General features: G+C 44.7%; 1 protein-coding gene across 1 annotated transcript; it reads left to right on the top strand.

The window, feature by feature from the left end:
• Positions 1-466: 466 nt before the first annotated feature.
• Positions 467-1,402, top strand: LOC309675034 (G-protein coupled receptor 55-like; the record flags this gene model as incomplete). Its single annotated transcript, XM_082487235.1, has 1 exon — positions 467-1,402. One exon carries the CDS (start codon positions 467-469, stop codon positions 1,400-1,402), a length of 936 nt encoding a protein of 311 aa, XP_082343361.1.
• Between the last annotated feature and the right edge of the window lie 18,441 nt (positions 1,403-19,843).

Below are 19,843 nucleotides of genomic sequence, written 5' to 3'. Positions count from 1 at the left end.
CCTCATGCTCCTGGCTCCCCAAAGTCTCTTATGATAGCTTGATTCAGGAAATCTGATCCAACTAATTGCTTCCATCCCCACAATCCAAGTAACCTTAAAATCAGAGGCTGCTACTCATTCTGCAAAGAGATTGCATCACTCCAAGGGGATGGTGTGGTCACCTCTATACTCTGCCTAGCCTAAATTATAGCGTAGCACAGTTTGGGGTAACAGTGCAAGTGAAGCTTGGGCCCCAGAAAGCCTTGCTCCTCCTTGAGGCACAACCTTGCTCCCAGATCCCTTGGCACTAAGCAGCTCCATATTATTGGGAGCTACAATTCAGCATGCAGCAGCCCAAGAGGAAAAACTGTCTCCAAGTCTGTGGACACACAAAGACCTCATTGGTCTTTGTACCAGGTCTTAAACATGATCTGCGTCCTTCCTTGTAGTAAAGGCGATTTTCTTCTCTTCCAGTATACCTGGAGAGATGAATGGCACCCATGCCAAGAGCAATATCAGCGCTACCGTGGAACTATTCCAGCTCATCGTGTACACCCCCACGTTTACCCTGGGATTGCTGTTCAATGTGATGGCTCTATCATTCCTTTTGTTTAAGGTCAAAAATCTGTCAGAATCTACAGTCTACATGATAGCCCTTATTTTCCTGGATACTTTGCTACTGTTTACTCTTCCTTTTAAAACCATTTCCTACCACCTTCAGAACAAGTGGAACTTGGGGTCTGTTTTTTGCTCCACCTTGGAGAGCCTTTACTTTGTAAACATGTACGGCAGCATCCTCATCTCCCTCTGCATCTGTGTAGACCGGTACATCGCTATCCGGCACCCTTTCACAGCTCTCACCCTGCGATCCACAAAGAAAGCTGCTATGGTCTGTGCTGTCATCTGCCTGGTTACCTCAGTTGGGACAGTCTCTACTTTCCAGCTGCATGGAGAGGGCCACAACATCTCATCCTGCTTCCATAACTTCTCCAACAGCACGTGGAAAAATACAGGTCTGCTCAGCACCTTGGAGACTATCTTCTTTGGCAGCATGGCAGCCATGACTTTCTGCACTGTTCAGACCATCAGGTGTTTGAGAAAGCACAGAAAAGCAGACAACCCCCAAACGCACATCACCAGAGCGGAGAAGATAATGGTAGCAAACCTTGTGGCATTTTTGGTCTGTTTCATGCCTTACCACGTGGCATACCTTGTGTATTTTCTGGTGAAGAATAACATCATTCACACCAGTTTTCAGCAAGTGCTACGAAACATCGTTCAGGTCACTCTTTGCTGGGCAAACCTGAACTGCTGCCTTGATGGCGTGTGTTACTATTTTGTTTTAAAAGAGTCCTTGGAAGAGCCATTAAAAAACAGTGAAAACACAGCTATGCAAAGCCTTGATCCACATGCTGCATGTTAGTTACTTGGGATGATGTGTGGAGATGCTTTCATGGAAAGCGCAGGGTCCTGAACTACTTATCTAAGCAATTTCCTTTAAATATTCATGAAATTTCATAAAGATTTATGAAAATATTTCATAAAAAACCCAAACTAAGTCTATTCCCAGGAGACTGCTTCTAACTTTTTTTATTTCCTTCCTTAATGCTTTGTGTTAGCATGCATGGGTAAAAAGCAATGGAGTTATTTCCTGTAAATGGAGATGCATATGTCTTTGGATGTGATTCCTCTTTATCGTGAAAAAAAAAAAAAAAAAATTTGTTCACTTATATGTGGTAATGTCTTTCAGCCTCCCTGTCTATATTGCACCTGCAAACCTCCACAGGCCTTCAGTCACTACAGACTTGGGCTGCTGAGAAACAGAGACTTAGAGTTTATGGTAAAAAGCTTCAGACTAAATTCTGTTGCTTCCCCCGCCCTTATCATGTATGCTCGTGCTCACACACACGCACACCTGTCAGGTTTAGATTTGCACATGCTCTTTAAAAAAATAAAGTGATTGTAACTCTAAATCCAAAGGCAGCTTTAAGACAACATGGGTATAGCAAGATTGCCATGCCATTCCTCCATGGACTCACTTGCTGTGCAAGGTGCAACACTTCTTGTGCCTACCACATCACGCTTCTCAAGGATATTGCCACTAGCTCAAGTCCCTGGATAGCTCAGATTAATTAATTATCCCAGTTCCAGGCTTCCTTACCAGCTCCTCTCCTGCTCACAGGCTTTTCATATATCTGTTCCTCCCTGCTTGATTACAAACCTAGTTTCATGAACAGAGCTGAACCAAGCAAAAGCATGAAATAAAAAGCCTGAGTCCAATGTAGTGGCAAACACGTGAATCTGAAGGAACAAACCCCACCTTACTGGGGGATAATAGCAGCCTGGATCCCTAAAGCAGTAGTCAGCAACATAGGATCCCAGGGGGAAAGCAACCTTTCGGACCTTGGAGCAAGCTGAGCACTACCACTTCCCAAACAAACAAGGCAATAAAAAATAATCCACCAGCAGGAGCCCAACATGCCACTCAGCTACTTCTTATCAGTGCTTGCAGACATCTAGATAAACGGAATGACAACATGCTCCCTGCCTGGAGAGAGGCAGCTCACAGCTCTGGGGGACCTCATTGCTGCCCCTTGCGCTACCCTGGTGGCCAGCTGCCACTTTCCTGAGCAATGAGGATGTCGACAACCAAAGCAATTAGGTGTCATATTCATGTTGAGCTGCATCCTTGCAGTGTATCTTCTAGGCAGAGATACCGATCCCAGCCTTTGAAGTGCGTTTTCTCTGTGCAGTTTTGAGAAGGATAACACAAAGACTGTGTGAGCTAGTGACTTTGCATGTGGAGACTCTAGTTTGTAAAAGTGAAATTTTTGTGAAGTCACTGTATTTTGTATGAGATTGTACCACAGAAGTCCAGTCACTGAGGAGGGAAACACTGACCCGACATAGACTTATGTGTGTGCCAGTGTTCACAGAGTCCTTTTCGTGTTCAGCTGATGAACTGTGCTTCTGAGGATACAAGGGCTGTGCATTTACACTAGCCATGTCCTGGCAATGTCCAAGTGCATGAAAATAAAACCCACCAGGATATTCCAGCAAGAATTCCCTCTCCATATCAGTTGCCATTTTGATTGACTCCCTTGGTAAATTCAGAATACCTGACTAGCTTCCCTGCCAGCAGGCACTCAGTCCTCATCATCTCCTTGTTCATCACTCATAACTAACTGCACTTCAATAGACTCAAAGGTTTTACCACTGAGATTTCAGATTCCTTTTGGAAGCAGAGTTAATAAATAATAAAAGAAAACAGTGCTGATGCAGAAGATGTAGTTTACATTTCAAAGCAGTGGGCCATGCCAAGACGGCCTCCACTTTAACTGATAATGCCTGAACATAGGGAACGGGAATTTTGTCAGTACCTCAGGAGGCAAAAAATGCCAAAGTATATGAGGAAGCTGATCTCAGTTGCAGTTCTATAGCTTGAGGCAGCTCCATTAGTTTTGCTGACATGACTTTGGGCTTATACTGCTATTACTGAGAATAGAAACTTACCTGTAGTTTTATGCTTCCTGTTGCTCAGCTTTTTTTCCATTTTAAGGTATGCCTGTTCTTACTTACTTGTTATCCTGCTGTCCTTGGTCCCAAAGACCATAAAGTCACTTGCACTATAATTTCATTTAGAGTGCTGGTAGACAGTAGAGATGAATACCATATTTAGGAATTTTTAGCTTGACTACCTCCCTCCACAATAACACACTGCTTAAAACAGGCAGGGATGTTGACCGAATTAAGCATCATTAAAGCTGTATGAAGGACAAGTTAAAAGCACTTGAGACGTTTCTTCTTCTCCCAAGCCTTTCCCCTAGGTTTCTCCAACATTACTGGTCACTGATTTTTTTCTAGAAACAGACAGGCTGAGGTGTGGAAAAGCTACTGACCTCCCCACGGACAGGGTAAAGCCAACCACTGCCTGAACTCCCTCCCTCAACACATGGCTCACAGTGCCTCTGCCAGCTCTGAGAGAGCACTAATTATCAGGGCAGGGTAACAACTTCCATTCTAGATTTCTGGGGGAAATGATAACTTTGCAAAGGCAACATTTTCTACTCAAAATTCCTCTGCTGGAATTCATCGCTTCTAAGCCTCTGAACATTCATTTTCCAGGTCAAATCTGGTGTGGTCCGATCCACTCTCTTTGCTCAGGTGGGTAGCTGTAACAGTTTCTTCATTTGTAGGGCTTTATATCCAAATCATGACACTGGGTATCTAGCAAGACTACATTGATTTCTGTTTGCACCAAGAGAATATTAACATAGAGTGCTAAGAAATAAAAGGGAAAAAAATCTGAAAATTTGCAATCTAAAGCCATCACAGGCTTTCCAGAATACAGGTAATGATTCCTCCTGAGGAGGAAAAGAAAGCAAAACCCAGGATTTTTTTCAAAATTATTCACCCCTAAGGACTGAGGACTCATTCCCAACACATACAGTTCTTAGCTAGAAATGGTTAGTTTATTCTGAAAGGAGAATGGAGGCTAGAGAGCTCTTATGGAACACTTTTTCCACTTGCGCTTGTTTTTGCATTTGGATACTGAAAGAGAAAAGGTGTAAACCAGCACTGAAAGCATAGCGGGTCGTGGGAGGTAGTGAAGCTGCTCTACCAGGGAACTTCACTCTTTGGGCCAATAAACCCGATTCATTTGAGAGGCCCTTCACAAAATGCACCCTGAGGCTGCCAGGTTTCTTGCCGAGAGATCTGTCTTGCAGACATTCATGCACGTATCGTATTCACATAAGTAACTTTCTTACTCACTTATTTGCAGGTTTCACAAAAAGACTAGGCGTGTGTTCCAGCAGCTTTGATATTTCACACTTAACCTAGCCAAATGTCCTATTTCCTACAGACTCACTCACCTGGGAACGTGGTGAAGCTCAAACTTAGGTATATAATAACTCTGCACATCTGCTTTCCAAATTTCTTTTCTTCTACTACAGCCATTATCTTGTGTTTCGGGGTCAGGAAGCATCTGTTTGGATTGGGAAGGAAAAAGGTTTAAAAGAAAACATCACTGAAGATATTTGCATATAACCACAGAAATGCCAATCAAAGATCTCATCTCTCCAAAATAAAGAATCAGCACAGGTACCAGGCATGCAGTATCCCTTACAGACTTCACTATTGCCTTTTACATTTTATGAAAGATGTCCACATACAATGAATAGAACAAAATATTTACCATGAGCAATGCCACATCTTTGGTCAGTGATAATAAGAAAAAACATCAGAAAAGCAAGTCTCAAGAGAAATGCATAGGCTTTTATAGAAATTTTCATATGCATGCACTCCTCTACAAGTGGTTTTAACATTTCTATTGCCACTAGAGAGGGTCAAAATTGTCTTTTGTTTTCTCTGCAGAAAGACATAACCATGAGCCAAAGAAGAATTTGTAGCACTCTAGATGCTAGGGAGAAGCCCTCTGAGAAAATTCGCACAGACAAGAAGTGTGAAATAGTTAATTTTGCTTTGAAAGTGGAGTACTACAGATAGGCACATGCAGAAATTGCACCCCAGCTCACTTCACAGTCATTTCCCCACACGGCAAAGCTGTTTGTGTGTTCTTTTCATCTGCTGCATTTACTGGTGCTGAGATGGAAGTCTCATAAAGAAGCAAAAATGTCCCAAGTGACACAATATAGTGACAGAACATTCCCATTGATGACCGTGGTGTGACAAGAGACACGCAGAGTCCTTGATGTGTCCGGTTTCAGTGTGAGGATACTCTGACTCTCAAATTTGACCTGTGCAGCTTGCTCCTGGATTTGCAAATGGCCAGTGCAAAGCTACAATTCAATCAAGTGCTCCGGCTTGCCTTACTCAGCCCTGTCTTCATCCATCCTTCCCTTTCATGTGCCTCTGTCTTCGGCTTTATGGAGGCACTGAATTGTCTAGAAAAGCTGAGAATTTTCCCTCCATTGCTTTTCTTGCCCACTGAGAAATTTCTACCATAGCAACAAACTCGAATGAATCAGTGTCTTTAGCTACTGTGACAGGCAAAGGACACCTACAACTGCTCCATTTATCCTTCATATTCTGATTCTTATACACTGTCACATCATAAGAGTGACATTTACCACATTATCCAATATGAAAAAAAAAAAGTTGCTGTGGGATACTGATACAACCAAAAACCTATGAGGAACCAGAAACATTTCCCAGGAAAAGCTGAATCAGTGCCATTTGCAGACACCAAAGGATGTGAAACCTCACATCTGCTGTATGCCACAGATTCCTATTAATCCTTCTCTCTATTACAAGACAAAAAAAGGCATTAAACTGGGATTATACTTGAGAGCAAGTATCAGCAGTTTAGAGTTATAAAAACTGCCAGATAATTGTTAATCCAAAGCATTACAAACCCAGGAAATCCAGTTTAGATTACACTTCAGAATACGCCAACACAATCCCGACTATTCCCCGTTAAGTATTAACTTTGTGACTACAAGTAAAGCCACCTTCCAGAGACCAGCATCTAACCTCATCCCACTCAGCCAGCCATCATATCTGAGACAATGAAGGCCACTATTTGAAATAGCTTTATTCAGTTTAAAGAGGAGCTTAGGAAAGCACGAGAAGTTGCAGACTGCAGAGACCAGTCTGACTTCATTCATGCTAACAGGAAGTGCAGTGGCTCAAAAATGTCACAGCTGAAAGGGGCAGAAATTAAAGGAATGGGACTTTTGACAGACCAAGGTCAGTGTGGCTGCAAAAACCCTGCAGACAGATTTGTTTCCCTCATGCAGAGTAAAATAACTTGATCTTAATAATCAATATGATTATGTAGACCATTTTATATGTGTAGTGAGAAGATAAAAGAAAGCCTGAGTTATAAAATGCTCTTCATCTCACTCTGAGCTCAGGCTCTCGCTGCTGCTTCTGCTTGCAGCTGCGCAGAGACCTGTTGGGACCTTGGGGCAGGACCCAGCTGTGTGACGAGGTATGTGTGCTCCCATTTGAGATGCCCTGGGGTATCCCACCCAGCCTCCAATGCCCAATTGAATGGAGATGAGCTATTCTGGGCCCTTCCCACCTCTACCTGTCTCTCACTACAAAAATCATACGAAAGGATGGGATGTTACCCACAGCCTGACACACCTTGCCTTATGATTCCTCAGAAAATCACATTTAGGCTACAAGGAGTGGGAGGGAGGTAAAGCAACAAGCTGGACCCATTTGCATTTGTAACCAACTCCATGCTGTAGTGGCAAGACAAAACTTAACTCTACACTCAGCAGCAATAGTGAGACCTTTAATGCCCCCCGCCTTTGCAACACAAAATACAGAGGCAAGAATAATATGTTCCCTTGTTTTGGAACAATGGGGCAGAAATCCAGCAGTATCACTGAGTGTTATCCTAGATTTCATTTCTGGACTTCAGCACACTGTTCACGTCATTATTAAACTTCATGCTATCATGGGTTATTGGTCTCTCAAATTAGCCTGTGTCACTTGCCTTGGATAAACACATACACCTACCACAAAACATCTTAAAAGACATGCCAAATCTCTCTCCCACTTGTTGGCAATCAAAAATCTGATCCTGTGAGTAAATATGCCCATTCTAACTTCTAGTCTGTGGGGTTGTCTAACTTGCACAACAGAGCAGCCAGACTCCCATACTGCAAACTATTTTGTTTGCATCAGATGAAGTGTTTGTTTTTCCAGAACTCCATTGCATACACTCAAGAATCTTATTTTCAACATTCTTCCTAATATGTATGTTTACAGCCCAGCTCCCACCTCATGTTTACATGTCCTTTAAACACAAATGTAAACAGAACCACATAGGTCACAATCTCGCTTACCAAAGTTTTGGCAAAACTGTTCAGGGTACAAATTATTATTTTCTTGGATAAATACAAAATGTCAAAGCAACAAACCTTGAAGGGCATCCTGACTGGGAGCCGAGAGGAAGGAAGCACTTTGCTGGTCAGTTTGAGGGCACCTAGGAAAGTCTTGCGACATTTTATTAATGAATACATCACAAAGTACCATTAGGCAAGTTTTCCAAATCCAACAAGATGAAGTGGCACCACAAGCCTACAGCAGATGACAAACCAGCCATGGAGCAGAGCCATGTTGCAGGTGGCCCACTGGAGCAGATTAGCACCTGCAGCTCCAGCGTTCACAGCCTCCAGGGGAGAACTGGGGTTTTGAGAGCAGCCAGAAGCAGCACATGCAGATTTCAGTTCTTTAACAGCTACATTTGCCCCTTGGAGGACTCTGGGGAAGCATCTCTATCAGAAAGGTAGTTCACCGATGTAACTTATATTTTCTGTATTACTGCAACCCGCTCTCCATTACAACCATATTCGCACAACTTCTGCTGCATACTTAATCCACCTGAAGTTAGAAACCCTTTTCTATATCACAATCAGTTGCTGTGGAAACGAGCCCAGAATCCCAGATGATTAGAGTCCAGGGGGTCTGATTTAATTGCACTCCCTGGACAGACTCAGACTCCAATGGTCAACGTCCAAATGAGGAATAAGTAATAGGGATGGATCAACTCTTGAGAAACAAAAGGTCCCATTTTCATGCAAATAGCATTCATTAGGAAGAACAATGAAGGAAAATAAAGAAAAGTCAGAGACAAAGCAGCAGAATCTTTCTGGGCTGAAGGTTTTTCAAGAGGCATCAGCTGCTCCTTTTAACCATAAACAAAATTTCAGAGTGTTTTTAGATTCGCTTTTGCATCCCTAGGTGTGAGTTGGTAGATGCAACCAAAAGCAAGTGTCCGATTTGCTCTAACTTTCTTTTTGTCACTTGGTTCCTATTCACACCCTTAGATGTGAACAATTTTCAACTTCTGTTACCAAACTTTTAAAGGAGAAAGAAACTTTAAGAAAAAAAGAATTAAAAAAAAAAAGAAGCAAAAGAAAAATGCAGTAAAAAGAAGAGTGGTGGCAAACAGCAGCAGCTCTCCTCGGCAGGTGCCGCTGTGAAAAGCTCCTTTGGAAGATCTTGGCACCAGCACCCTCGACCCAAGGCAAGCAAGTGCCAGCAAAGGCCGATGGTGGGAGACAACGGAGGGCTGAAGGAGCATCTCTGAGCAGGCACAGTGAGCTACAAGTGGTGGCACAATGGCTGGCATCGCCTGCAGTAGAAGGCAGAGAGCATTTAAGGCCCTGCGCAAAGCATGGCTACATCCTTGGAGAAAACTCCAGCCTTAAACTGCAACAGAGGTAAAATGCCAAGAAAAGTCACATACAGTGACAGCTCTTTGAATAAATCACGTATTCTGCACGTATTTCTCTCAACAATTTTGCAATTTTTTCCATGCTAAGCCCTAGTGACATAAGACAGCTTTTTTTTCTCTTTTTTTTTCTTGCAAGCTGCACCATTGACATCAGAGCACAGTAAAAGCAAGTCACTTCCAACACCCACGTCGGGATGGGCTCTCTGCCGCCCAAGTGTTCGACTCTGACCATGCCAGCTATGTCTTTTACTACATTTTTTAAAATGACAAAGCAATGACAAATGACAAAGAGCTGCCGCCCCTCGTGGTGCTGCTCAACGCCTGAGAGCTGGCTGCAGTGCCAGCCCTTTCTCCTCCCGCTGCCTTCCGCCACAGCTGCTTTGTTTTGTTAAAAAAAAAAAAAAAAAAAAAAAGAACAAAAAACCAAACCAAAACAAAAAAAGCCAACCACCTTCAAATACTTTCCTACATACACCACCACATTTGGGATTTTGTCTCCACAAGACAAGCTGGGGATCCTGTTTTTGCCATGACCCCTGACAAGAGACCAAGGGATGAGGTCCAGACTGTGCCTTGAAGCAGTGGCCCAGGGGCTTCTTTTAAATACTGATAGCCAAAGATTTAACTCTTGTCTCTTCAAAGACATTTGCCAAATTCAGAAACAGTTTCAGTCAGAAAAGCCGTAATGCTTTTAAAATTTCCTGTACCCAGGGAGGATATGCACAGAAACGCTCACAGCTCCAGTGACAGAACACTGCCCATGGAGCCACAGTTCTGAGAGGAAACTATGTGTTTTTTGACATTCAGCTGTTTGTTTAAGCTTCCCCCACTTACTTCCTGTTTGGGTGAGCGCCAGGACATTAACACAAGTGGATACAAAACCAAACGTGAGAAGGATCGAGGCACGGGGCACGCAGGCCCGAGCCAGCAGCTCCCATCCTCCCTCAGCGCTGCCGCCATGAGCCTCCACCTCAGCACGTCTGTCAGCCAGCTGAGGTGAGTCGCAGCCAGGAAACCTGTTGAATGATGGAGAGTCATTTGATGAGCTAATGACATGCTAATTTAAGCAAGCAGCCCAAGCCCAAATGCTATGGCACAGGTGCTGAGCAGCCCTCAGCCCCTCACGCTGCTTTGGACCAGAGCCAGGATGATGGCGGCTGCTGAGCCCTCAGAGGCAGGCATCAGGCATGGAGAGTCTTCTTGCTTGAAAAAGTCACTCGTTTTAGCCAAGCCGGTGGACACAAGCAGCGGCCACCATGCCCTGTTACAGCAGCACAAGACTAAGGTCATGCTGCCCGCAGGTTTCACAGCAAATGAACCAAACACCCGGAGAGGTGCACATATTAGAAGGCATTAATCGATTTTACAGCTTCTGCAAACAGCCCCACACGGAGCTGCCCTTCCAGCAGTTGTAGCATAAAAATAGCAGAGCGCTTGCTGTTAATGAAAAATTTGGGGAAATAAGTGAACTGCACACGTACAGATCCAGCAGGTCCCTGCGGGCAAGCACAAAGCGCTGCTCTGGCGGAGGCAGCTCTTCAGAAACAGCTACGCCGGATGAATTAAAATTGTCAAGGAGATAGATAACAAATATTTACCTTTTAATGCAATTAGACAACTTCATCAAAAGTACTGAATGAAAGCAAAGTGCATTTCCTTTGCAAACCTCATTACAGAATCGACATGCCTTGCTCTCCCCGCTTAACATTTCAACTGGCCAATTCGATGTTTGGTACCTGCTGTTATAAAGCCAACCAGGTGTGAGTTTGTTTGTTGTTTGCTCATGCATTTCAGAGGCTAACACTTAAATACTGGGGTGAGGAGGAAGAGAAAGCATTTAGATCCATGACGTCTTAATTGAATCTGTTTTTTAAAGCTGTTATGAAGCTCAGAGAGAAATGGTCCGAAATGCTTAGTGCAAAACTGCCTCATGTTTCAGAGGGGCCCAAGCCACATTGCAACTGCCCATACTTCTGTAGTGCTCATTGTCCTTGGAGAGGTGGATAAGCATCAGTTTTCCACATCTCCTTTCCAAATACTGCAGTGCTTCTCAAAGCACTTTTATCAGGCAATTCTTCTTCCACTGCTCAGCAACCCAGCCTGCTGCCGCCAGGAGAGGAGCCCCTCCTGGCAGTGCAGGGGATGCGGATCTCTTCAACTGAAAGGAGAAAAGTGGCGAAAATAGGGCAGGAGACAGAATATGCTCAACTGGCCCCCATTTCCTTCTCAGGACTTGGGCTCAAGCAGGGGTGAAACTGACAGCTGTGACCACTCCAACACGCAGCTTGTCCCCGAAATAACAAAGTGCCTGATAAAGAGAAAGACCTACTTAAGGTCCGTCTCTGAGGCTGGTGGGCCAGGGAGGGAGCACACAACCAGCCAAGGCGTGGGGGCATTGGATGAGGCTCGGCACTCGTTCCCAACACTCGTCATCCAGCATGACAGAGGCAAACGCAACAGTCTGCCCCAAAACAGCTGCCATTTCACCACGGCCATCCAAGCAGGTCCCAGGGGCTAACAGCATTTGCCCCGACTCCTGACTTAGGGGAGAGTTTTGCAACGACCTTGCCCGCAAAAGGAAACACAAGACATTTAAACAGCATTACTGCCATCGGTGGAGTGGGAAATCACCTGTTTGCTGTTCCCAGCCACGTTTGTTGCCCCAGGGAGGAGCAGACGAACCCTCCTGCCTCATTTACACTGCAGGGACCTGTGTGTAAACCTGTGTGCTGCATGTGGTGCCATGGGATTTTCCCAGCATTGCTCAATAACCGGGTGTGCTGTTAGTTTTTAAGGAGGAGGTTGTGTTAGCACCTCAGACCCCAGTGGGCAGCCTCGAAGGCTGCAAGCCCTTTGTGGTATGTGCCCTACAAAGGCACTTGAGTCCCCCAGCAAACTGCATGCATACTGTGACACATCTGAAGGGGCATTTAAAATATATATTAAAAGCTCCTTATAATGCAGGGAGTCGTCAGTAGCACTGGGGAAGGCCAAGGATGGGGAGCGCTTTTGGAAGTCTGGAGCCAGCATCCAGCCCCCTACACTGAGCCCCCTACTCCTTTCCCCCTCAGTTAGTCTGACAGCCCCAAGCCACTCTTGCTAAAATCATTGCAAAACCAAAAGCAATCAGCTGCACAACCTGAGCCATGAGAAAGCCGGCAGCATGGGGCTGCCAACCCCCGCAGCCTCCCCCTGCTTCCCCTGCTGGGAGCCAGGGCTGCAGGTGGCTGTGCAAAGCCAGTCACAGCTAATTTTAAAGCCAGCTTGTATATGTAGGGGTCTGCGCATGGTTCATTCCTCTCTGGGCACTTTTTAAAAATTTTTGATAGTTTGGTAGTGACCGTCAGTGTTTATTCTTAGCTTGTGTAACAACACATCGGTCTACTAAACTGCTCCCAAGTATTCGACCCACAAAACGATGAGTCCATTTTGAGACCAAGCTGAACTCAGCTAAGTAATACAAAATGCTGCCGTAAGATGCTACTTTCGGCAGTCAAAACCAAAACCACAGCTGTGTCAGGTCCAAACCTTTCTCTAAAGGGCAACTCCATCAGTCTGTATTTTTCAATACTCCCCCACAGAGACCATTACTATGGTGCTGCTAGTTTAATTACCACAAAGGCCGCTATGCATTCAAAAACAATGAGCTGTGATTTTCTTTCATTTCTCAAATCCAGCTTGCCAACTTTCTTAATGATGTGCATTGCTAAGTCACTGCCTGCTCACCCACAGGCACTTCCCAGGCCTCCTCAGTACCGTCGGACCCAGCCATGCCAGCAGGAGAAGGTACCTTGGGGGCCAGCGGCAGGCTGCACCCCCCAAAAGCTCTGCAGACTTTGCAGAGGGCAACACTCTGACAATGCTGCTGACACAGGGGCACTTTCAGAAGGCAGCCCCATGTATCCACAGTGTCAGAGCAAGTAAGCTTATAGCTGCTGCTTTGAGTTTTAACGCGCAGCAATTTCTGGAGAAGGGCTCATGAGGATTGACTGTCGCTCTAGCACCACAAAATCACCATCTGAAGAGTGAGAAATGAGTTGGGGCCTGATCCAAAGCCTTTACTGTTACTTCACTGAGAACAAGTTGCTCCATGAATAACAAATGGGGGAACAGAGTGACATCCTAGAGAAATCTTTTTAAAAGATGACAAATTTTGAGAGGTTTTCTTCAACATTAAGTTGTCTTCTTTCTTGAAACTTCTTTCCCTGGTCAGACCATAAGAATATTTCAATCATTGCATAACATGATTTCAATTAAATTAAAATACAGATCTAAAAGTTCAAGTATGAAATTACATACTCAGCTTTTTCACATTAATTAATCCAAATGAATAGAATAACATACTGGCTTCCACTGGAGAACATCTTTGGGCGAGCGAGAACAGTTAATTAGAACTGGCGTGAACACATTCCACATTCACTATGAATAATAATATTCCCAGAGCAAATATTCTCAGCAAACTTAAGGAAACAGCTGATTGTTTATTCTTCAACCCACCCACTTCTTTTAAGATTTCAGTAAGAGTGATGGAGTTAAGTGCTGTGAATTGTCAAGCAGTCCCTGCACCATGTGCTCTTCCTGCCTGCCTAACGCACTCAGCTCCAGCCTGTCCTCTGATGTGACCTGCCTACAGAAGAGGTGTGTAAACATATATAATCAGTCCCAGTTGCAAGGCTGCCTTGCATGTTCTACCATCTCTGCTGTATCCTCCCGTTGTCTGCAGCAGGCCACTAGTCACAGCCCAGTGACGGAGGGGCTGAGGCTCCGGGCTATGCTTCACTGCTCCTGTCTGCAGGTGTTTTGACCAGAGACGCCACCTGGGGACTATCCCCCGTGATGGGGCACTGCCCCACGCCACCTTGCTGGGGAGAGCTCTGCCCCACAAGATCCACCTGGGTGCTGAGAGGAGCCTGTGGAAAAGGGACTATATGAAAGGAGACTGTGGTGATGAGGAAGGTCACTTAGTGATCGGCTGAAGCTGCTGTGGAAGTGGCTCCAACCGAAATCAAGAGATTTTCCTGTAATACAACAGAAACTGTGAAAGCAGCAGCCACAAGCGAGAACGCAGGGACACCCAACTGGTATTTCTGCTCAGCGCTTACCTCCTTACCTGCAGACACAGCAAGTCAAAACCAACATCATTTCACAGCAAGCAGGTCTAGTCCTCACGCAGAGAAACAGGAATGTCCTATGTACAAGGGACCACATACACAGCAGCCAGGAAAAGTAACGGCCAGTATCACCCCATCCTAAAGTCAGTCTTGTTTTAAAAAATACCAATCACTAAAAATATCTGACACACAAGGGTGTTCATATTGTCTAACTTAGGAGACAAAGGTATGCAGAAACTCCTAAACCAAGCACTCAAAATCATCCTCTAGACATGTCCTTACTCTCTGGGAAACAAAGGCTTCATATTTCAGTATGACAAGTTGGATGGTCCAAATGTCACTCCAAGCTTCAGTTCCCTTTTCAGTCGCATTGGTCCCTGCTGGCAGTAAGGCTGGATACTGGACAGAAAATAAGCAACTTTTCCTGTTGCAGTATGAAGCAAATTAAAAAAAAAAAAAAACAAAAAAAAACCAAATTCAGATCGGACCAAAATTAGGTTATCTTAGGATTTTCCAACACAAAAAAAATAGCAATGTTTTTTTAACATTTTGGTCAACATAAATGTTTTGGTTTGTTTGGGTTTGTTTTGTTTTGTTTTTTACACAAAATTAACAGTGCTTGTTTTATTCCCATGTTACTTCACCACTTTAATTCAGCATTTTTAGATAAAAATTGTTTTAAAACAAGAAACAATAACTTAATTACTAAAATATTAGAACAAATGCTTCAGCTTAACATCAGGAAGTTTAGGTGCTTCCACCTACCTTTTTATGCTATTTTTTTTTCAGCTGAAAATATTCACTAAAGCTCAACCCATATTTGTCAGCGACTCTCCCCTCAAATTCCGATTTCTGTTAATTTAATACAGAAAACATTCCCTCCAATGGACCTGCAGCACCTCATTGATTTCACGGGGACATGATTCCCACCATCAAGAATTATACTTACCAAAATGATGACAAACTGGCATTTTCCTGAGACCTGGGACATTACCTTGGGAAGCTATGTTTGGTAGATGATATATACCTTTTTTTCTCTGGGAAGCTGTGGCAGCATCCACAACACTTACTTTTATAATGTCCTAGGTGGAAATAAGAAGGATGGCAGCAAAATGCTTGGGAACAACTTGTACATCCTAAGGCACATATGTAAGTACGTATAAGAGTGAGAACAGGCTTTCATTAGCTTGGCATCAACATAATATATCAGACAGCTGTTCGTGTTGAGCTAAATGGGCCGTAGTCAACTCCCAGTATTGACAACTGAAAGTCTTATAAACCATAATAAAATGGGGACTGCTCAATTTTCAGATATGTGCATCAGGGAGCCATTTCACAGGGTAACACCTGACAGGTATTTTCATTCTTCACAGTATAAAAGTGGCCCAACAATCCCTCTTCATCCTCAAAACCAACAGGTGATTTGCAGAGAGCAGCTCCTTGCTGGCCGTACCAAGCCAGTGTGGGCAGCACGGCCCTTCAGACACCCAGGACACCCTGTGGACCAGCCACCCCACATCCGTGATGGCAGTGGGCAGCCAACCCCTGGCAAAGGTGCTGTGTGGGATGCCTGTGAGCACACAGCTTCCCGTGCCTCGTGGCATCAGCAGGCTGAGTCGACAAATATGCCCACTGCCCATGCTTGGTTGCCCCTTCCCAAAGGGCCTAGCAGCCCTCCCATCACCTGCCCAGAGGCACGTGTGATACATCAACAAGATGCAGCCATTCCCCCCAACAAAAATGGGTTCCCCATCATGCTGGTGAAAAAACAGGTCCTTCAGCCTCCTTGCTGGAGTCTATGTAGTCCATCACAGCCAAAACATTCCTCGTCCCAAGTCTGCAGAAATCCCAATGGCCTGCATTTAATGGCACGGGGCTGAACCATGAATGTAGCTGTAGAAGGCTTGTAACAAATCAAGAGCTCATTTACATTTTAGAAGACACTGAGGTCCCTCCCCTCAACTGCTAATTTAATAGGTTTCCAGTACTACTTTTTTTTTTTTTTTTTAAATCCATCAGAGTCTGGAAGCTGATGCTCCTACAGTTACACCAAAACTTTGACTTACTCAGCACTGCCTGGCAAAGCTACATAACAACCCCTGAGCCATACTGCAATATGCAAGTACTAAAAATAAAAGGTAAATTATATTAGGTGCTAGCTGCTATCACAGTGACCCATATCTTGGGGTTTCAACTGCATCTCTGCCACACAGTCCTCCTAAAGCAGGTTTTATTGCCAAGCTTTTATATGTGCCACTGTTCAATCAAATAAAGCAGCCTTCTGCCAGAGAGCATGAGCAAGATTAGGAAGTAGAACTTACTTCAAGTCTCCTAAGAGTGTGTGATTAACACAATCTCAAGAAATGAAAAACTGAGCGAAGAGTGAATGTTCAAAAGAAAATGCAAAATTTCACAATACAACCAGGTTTTCTTCACACTGGACACATCTTGAGGTGGCTATGTTTAAAGGTAACTAGATTTACTGAAATGCATCAGTCATGTTCTTAATATCAGCATTTCAGCCTTCAAAAGGTGGAAATGTCTAAAGGACTCAAGGGTGACGTGGAGTTGCTTCCTCAGCCCAGTGCTGATGGAAGGAGAGGGCCATTGGGCAGTGCTGGCTGGCTGGGCCAACGCAGGGGAAGAGGTTTTGGCAAACACAATTACTGCAAGATGCAGACCTCTTCTGCAGAAGAGAGGAAAATACATCTAGATACTGATGAGGTAAATCCAAAATGCAGCAAAAATGAGTGTAACAAGCGAAACACAAACTTCCTCACCAATTGACTAATTTTGGAAAGAGGAACGGTCAAGTTCAGGAACAATATTCTGACACTTCCCTACCAGAAGGATGAAAGAGGGGGAGAGAAAGCTCAGAAGAACACTAACAGACCCACATCACTGCGTTCAGCGAGGAGAGGAGGGTGGGCAGCCCTCCGAAGGCCTGTCCTGCAGAGCCGAACAGAAGGCAGGCCACACAGAAACAGACAAATTTCCACGTAGAAGTTAGGCAGCTGGAGAAGCAAGGCTGAGCGTGAAGATCAGACAGCCACAAGCCACCCAAGCAGCAGAGGTACCTTGCTGCTTCACAGACCTCTGTTGGGCAGCGACTTCCCCACCATGGGCTGTGCTTGGGTGTCCTGGGGAAGCGCAGGGACAGGGGAAAAGCCCCTCAGAGCCTGCAGGCACAGGCAGGCTCCAACACCGGGGGGCTCAGCCACGTCCCCATGCAGCTCTCCCATCACCATGGGGAAGAGCCTCCACACGGCAGCATCCTCCCACTGCCCAGCTCCAAGATGCCACCGGGCTGGCCCCCCCAGAACGACCTGGCTGCTGCCTCCCCCAAGTGACAGCTTGGTGGAGGGCACGTGCTTTTCATTCTGAACAAACACACGCTTTACATATCAGAGGTAAAAGATTTTATTATCCCATGGATTTTCCCTAAGAAGTAAGAGTCCTACCAGACAAAATATACAAAGCATCTTATGTTTTCTCTCTAGACAACTGCATTCTCATCCTATGAAACAGAGACCAAGTTAGTTCACCTTAAAGAACCAAGGTTTGTCCTTACAGCTGCGGGATTGCACAGTTAGCATATTCAATGACCAGTTAATTCATGCAGAATCAGAAGGAAGGGGAAAAAGGTCTGTATGCTCACCTGAGTGCAGGCTTAGGTTCCCAGAAATGAAAAGAAACGTGGGGCTTAAATTTACCAGTCTGTGGTACTTCCATTAATTCTCTGACCTTTCTTGCCATCCACTCCGCAATGAGAAGTAAGGGCTAGTAGCAAGTTATCGCTGGAAGAACTCAATGCTAGAAAAGCAAATACCCCTCCAGCAGCGGGAAACTTTCCTTACCAACCTGCATGAAGTACACATAATTCTTCATTTTACATCAAGATTAAAGCAGAATGAAACCAAAGTGTCCTCCTCTGCCTGTTAAAACTTAATGTTTATAATTGACTATGTTTATACAAAAAAAAAAATTATCAGCCTCTAAGGACATACTAATTCCTATTGCATTACATGACCATCTTGTGATCCTGTTTTGTTTTTACATAATTAACTCACAGTATAAAAGTTTTATTTTAGAATATATTAACTTTTTTGGTCCTGCTGAGTTAATGATTGTACTTGCATTTACTTCATCCTTCCTCTTCTGAAACAACAAGCTCATTTCAACAGATGGTGAACAAGTCCAGATTTGCTGGAAACCAATTAACAAGAATGTGCCAAGTTGAAACTCACCCCATTCTTTCAAGCCAAAAAACCTGCCTGCATTTCAAGAACCTAATTAGTTTTAACTATATTTATGGAACAAAGGGAAGAATATTTAATTACTCTGCAATTCTTCTGTCTGATGATCAATAGAAATGCAGTTTTGTTCACACAATTTCTCAGCAGTACATCGATCAGCTGAATCTTGCCTTGTATCAATATCTGTACAACAGTGGTGCCTGCAGATAATGTGATACATGGCTGGACTACAGTAATTACTATCAAAACAGCTTTCATCAGAGGAGTTATACAAGAATACACACTCTGTTAAAATAAAAATAATTAAAAATTCTGTTTCTGCACTTGCCAGTAACTACCAGTTCTGCTGCTGACACCACTTTGTACCGAGGCATGGCACCCCATCCCCACACAGATGGGATCTCGACAACTCAGGAAGACAGACCTGTGTGAACACAACTCATCTTTCCAGGCAAGCAGAGCCAGCCAGGACAGACGCAGGGCTGGAGTAAACCACCTGACTCCACCCGCAGCCACGGCTTGTAGATGGGACATCAGTGGGGCTTTGGCACTTTGCATCAAAGATCCACCTCTTTATTTAGTTGGGCAAAGCGACAGCAGATCTGCCCAGGAACCACAGCAGATGCAACTGTGTGTTAGAGAAAAGGCTACACAGCCTTGCACTTCACCATCCGCCTTGTGGCTGGGGAGCAGGGACGTGCTGTGCCATTCTCAGCCTGCCTCACTGCCCCTTGCCCTGGCCTTCTGCCCACCCTGAACACCCACTGGGATACCCTGCATTGCTCAGTGGGTCACGTTGAGCCACACTGTGTTCAGGAGAAGACGTGGTGAGGGGCGAGTCCAGGAGGCCAGTCATAAAAACAACACAAAGTGGTTGCTTTCAGTGCTTGAAAATCTGGTGTTCAGGGGGACGGCAGACAGCAAGCTGGGACCACCACAGCATGGTTTGGGCAGAAACCCTCCCTCTGCTGAGCTTTCTCAATCACCCTGTCTGTAGCCTCACAACTATTCTTTTCCTAAGCGCATCTGGTTACGTATTTCTGGTGATTACTTCAGTATCAAAATGGTAACCTTCTCTTGTACATACACCTTCTGTCTGGGCACCAATGCAGCCTCAAAGCACTATACCAGCCTGAAATCACTCGGCCAGGAAAAGAGCACCTATTTCCAGCACTCCTATTTCTCGGCCATCCCTTCTACCCCAAACCTGCTCCCAAAAGACATTCCCGTCCTGCAGCTGCATCTACTCCCAGGTTATCTTTGACCACTGTGTAAATTTA

The sequence above is a fragment of the Vanellus vanellus genome (genome assembly GCF_965231255.1).
Source record: "Vanellus vanellus genome assembly, chromosome: 8".
NCBI classification, from domain to species: Eukaryota; Metazoa; Chordata; class Aves; order Charadriiformes; family Charadriidae; genus Vanellus; species Vanellus vanellus.
Note: the sequence above shows the minus strand (reverse complement) of the source record. Positions and strands in the feature narration are given on the sequence as shown.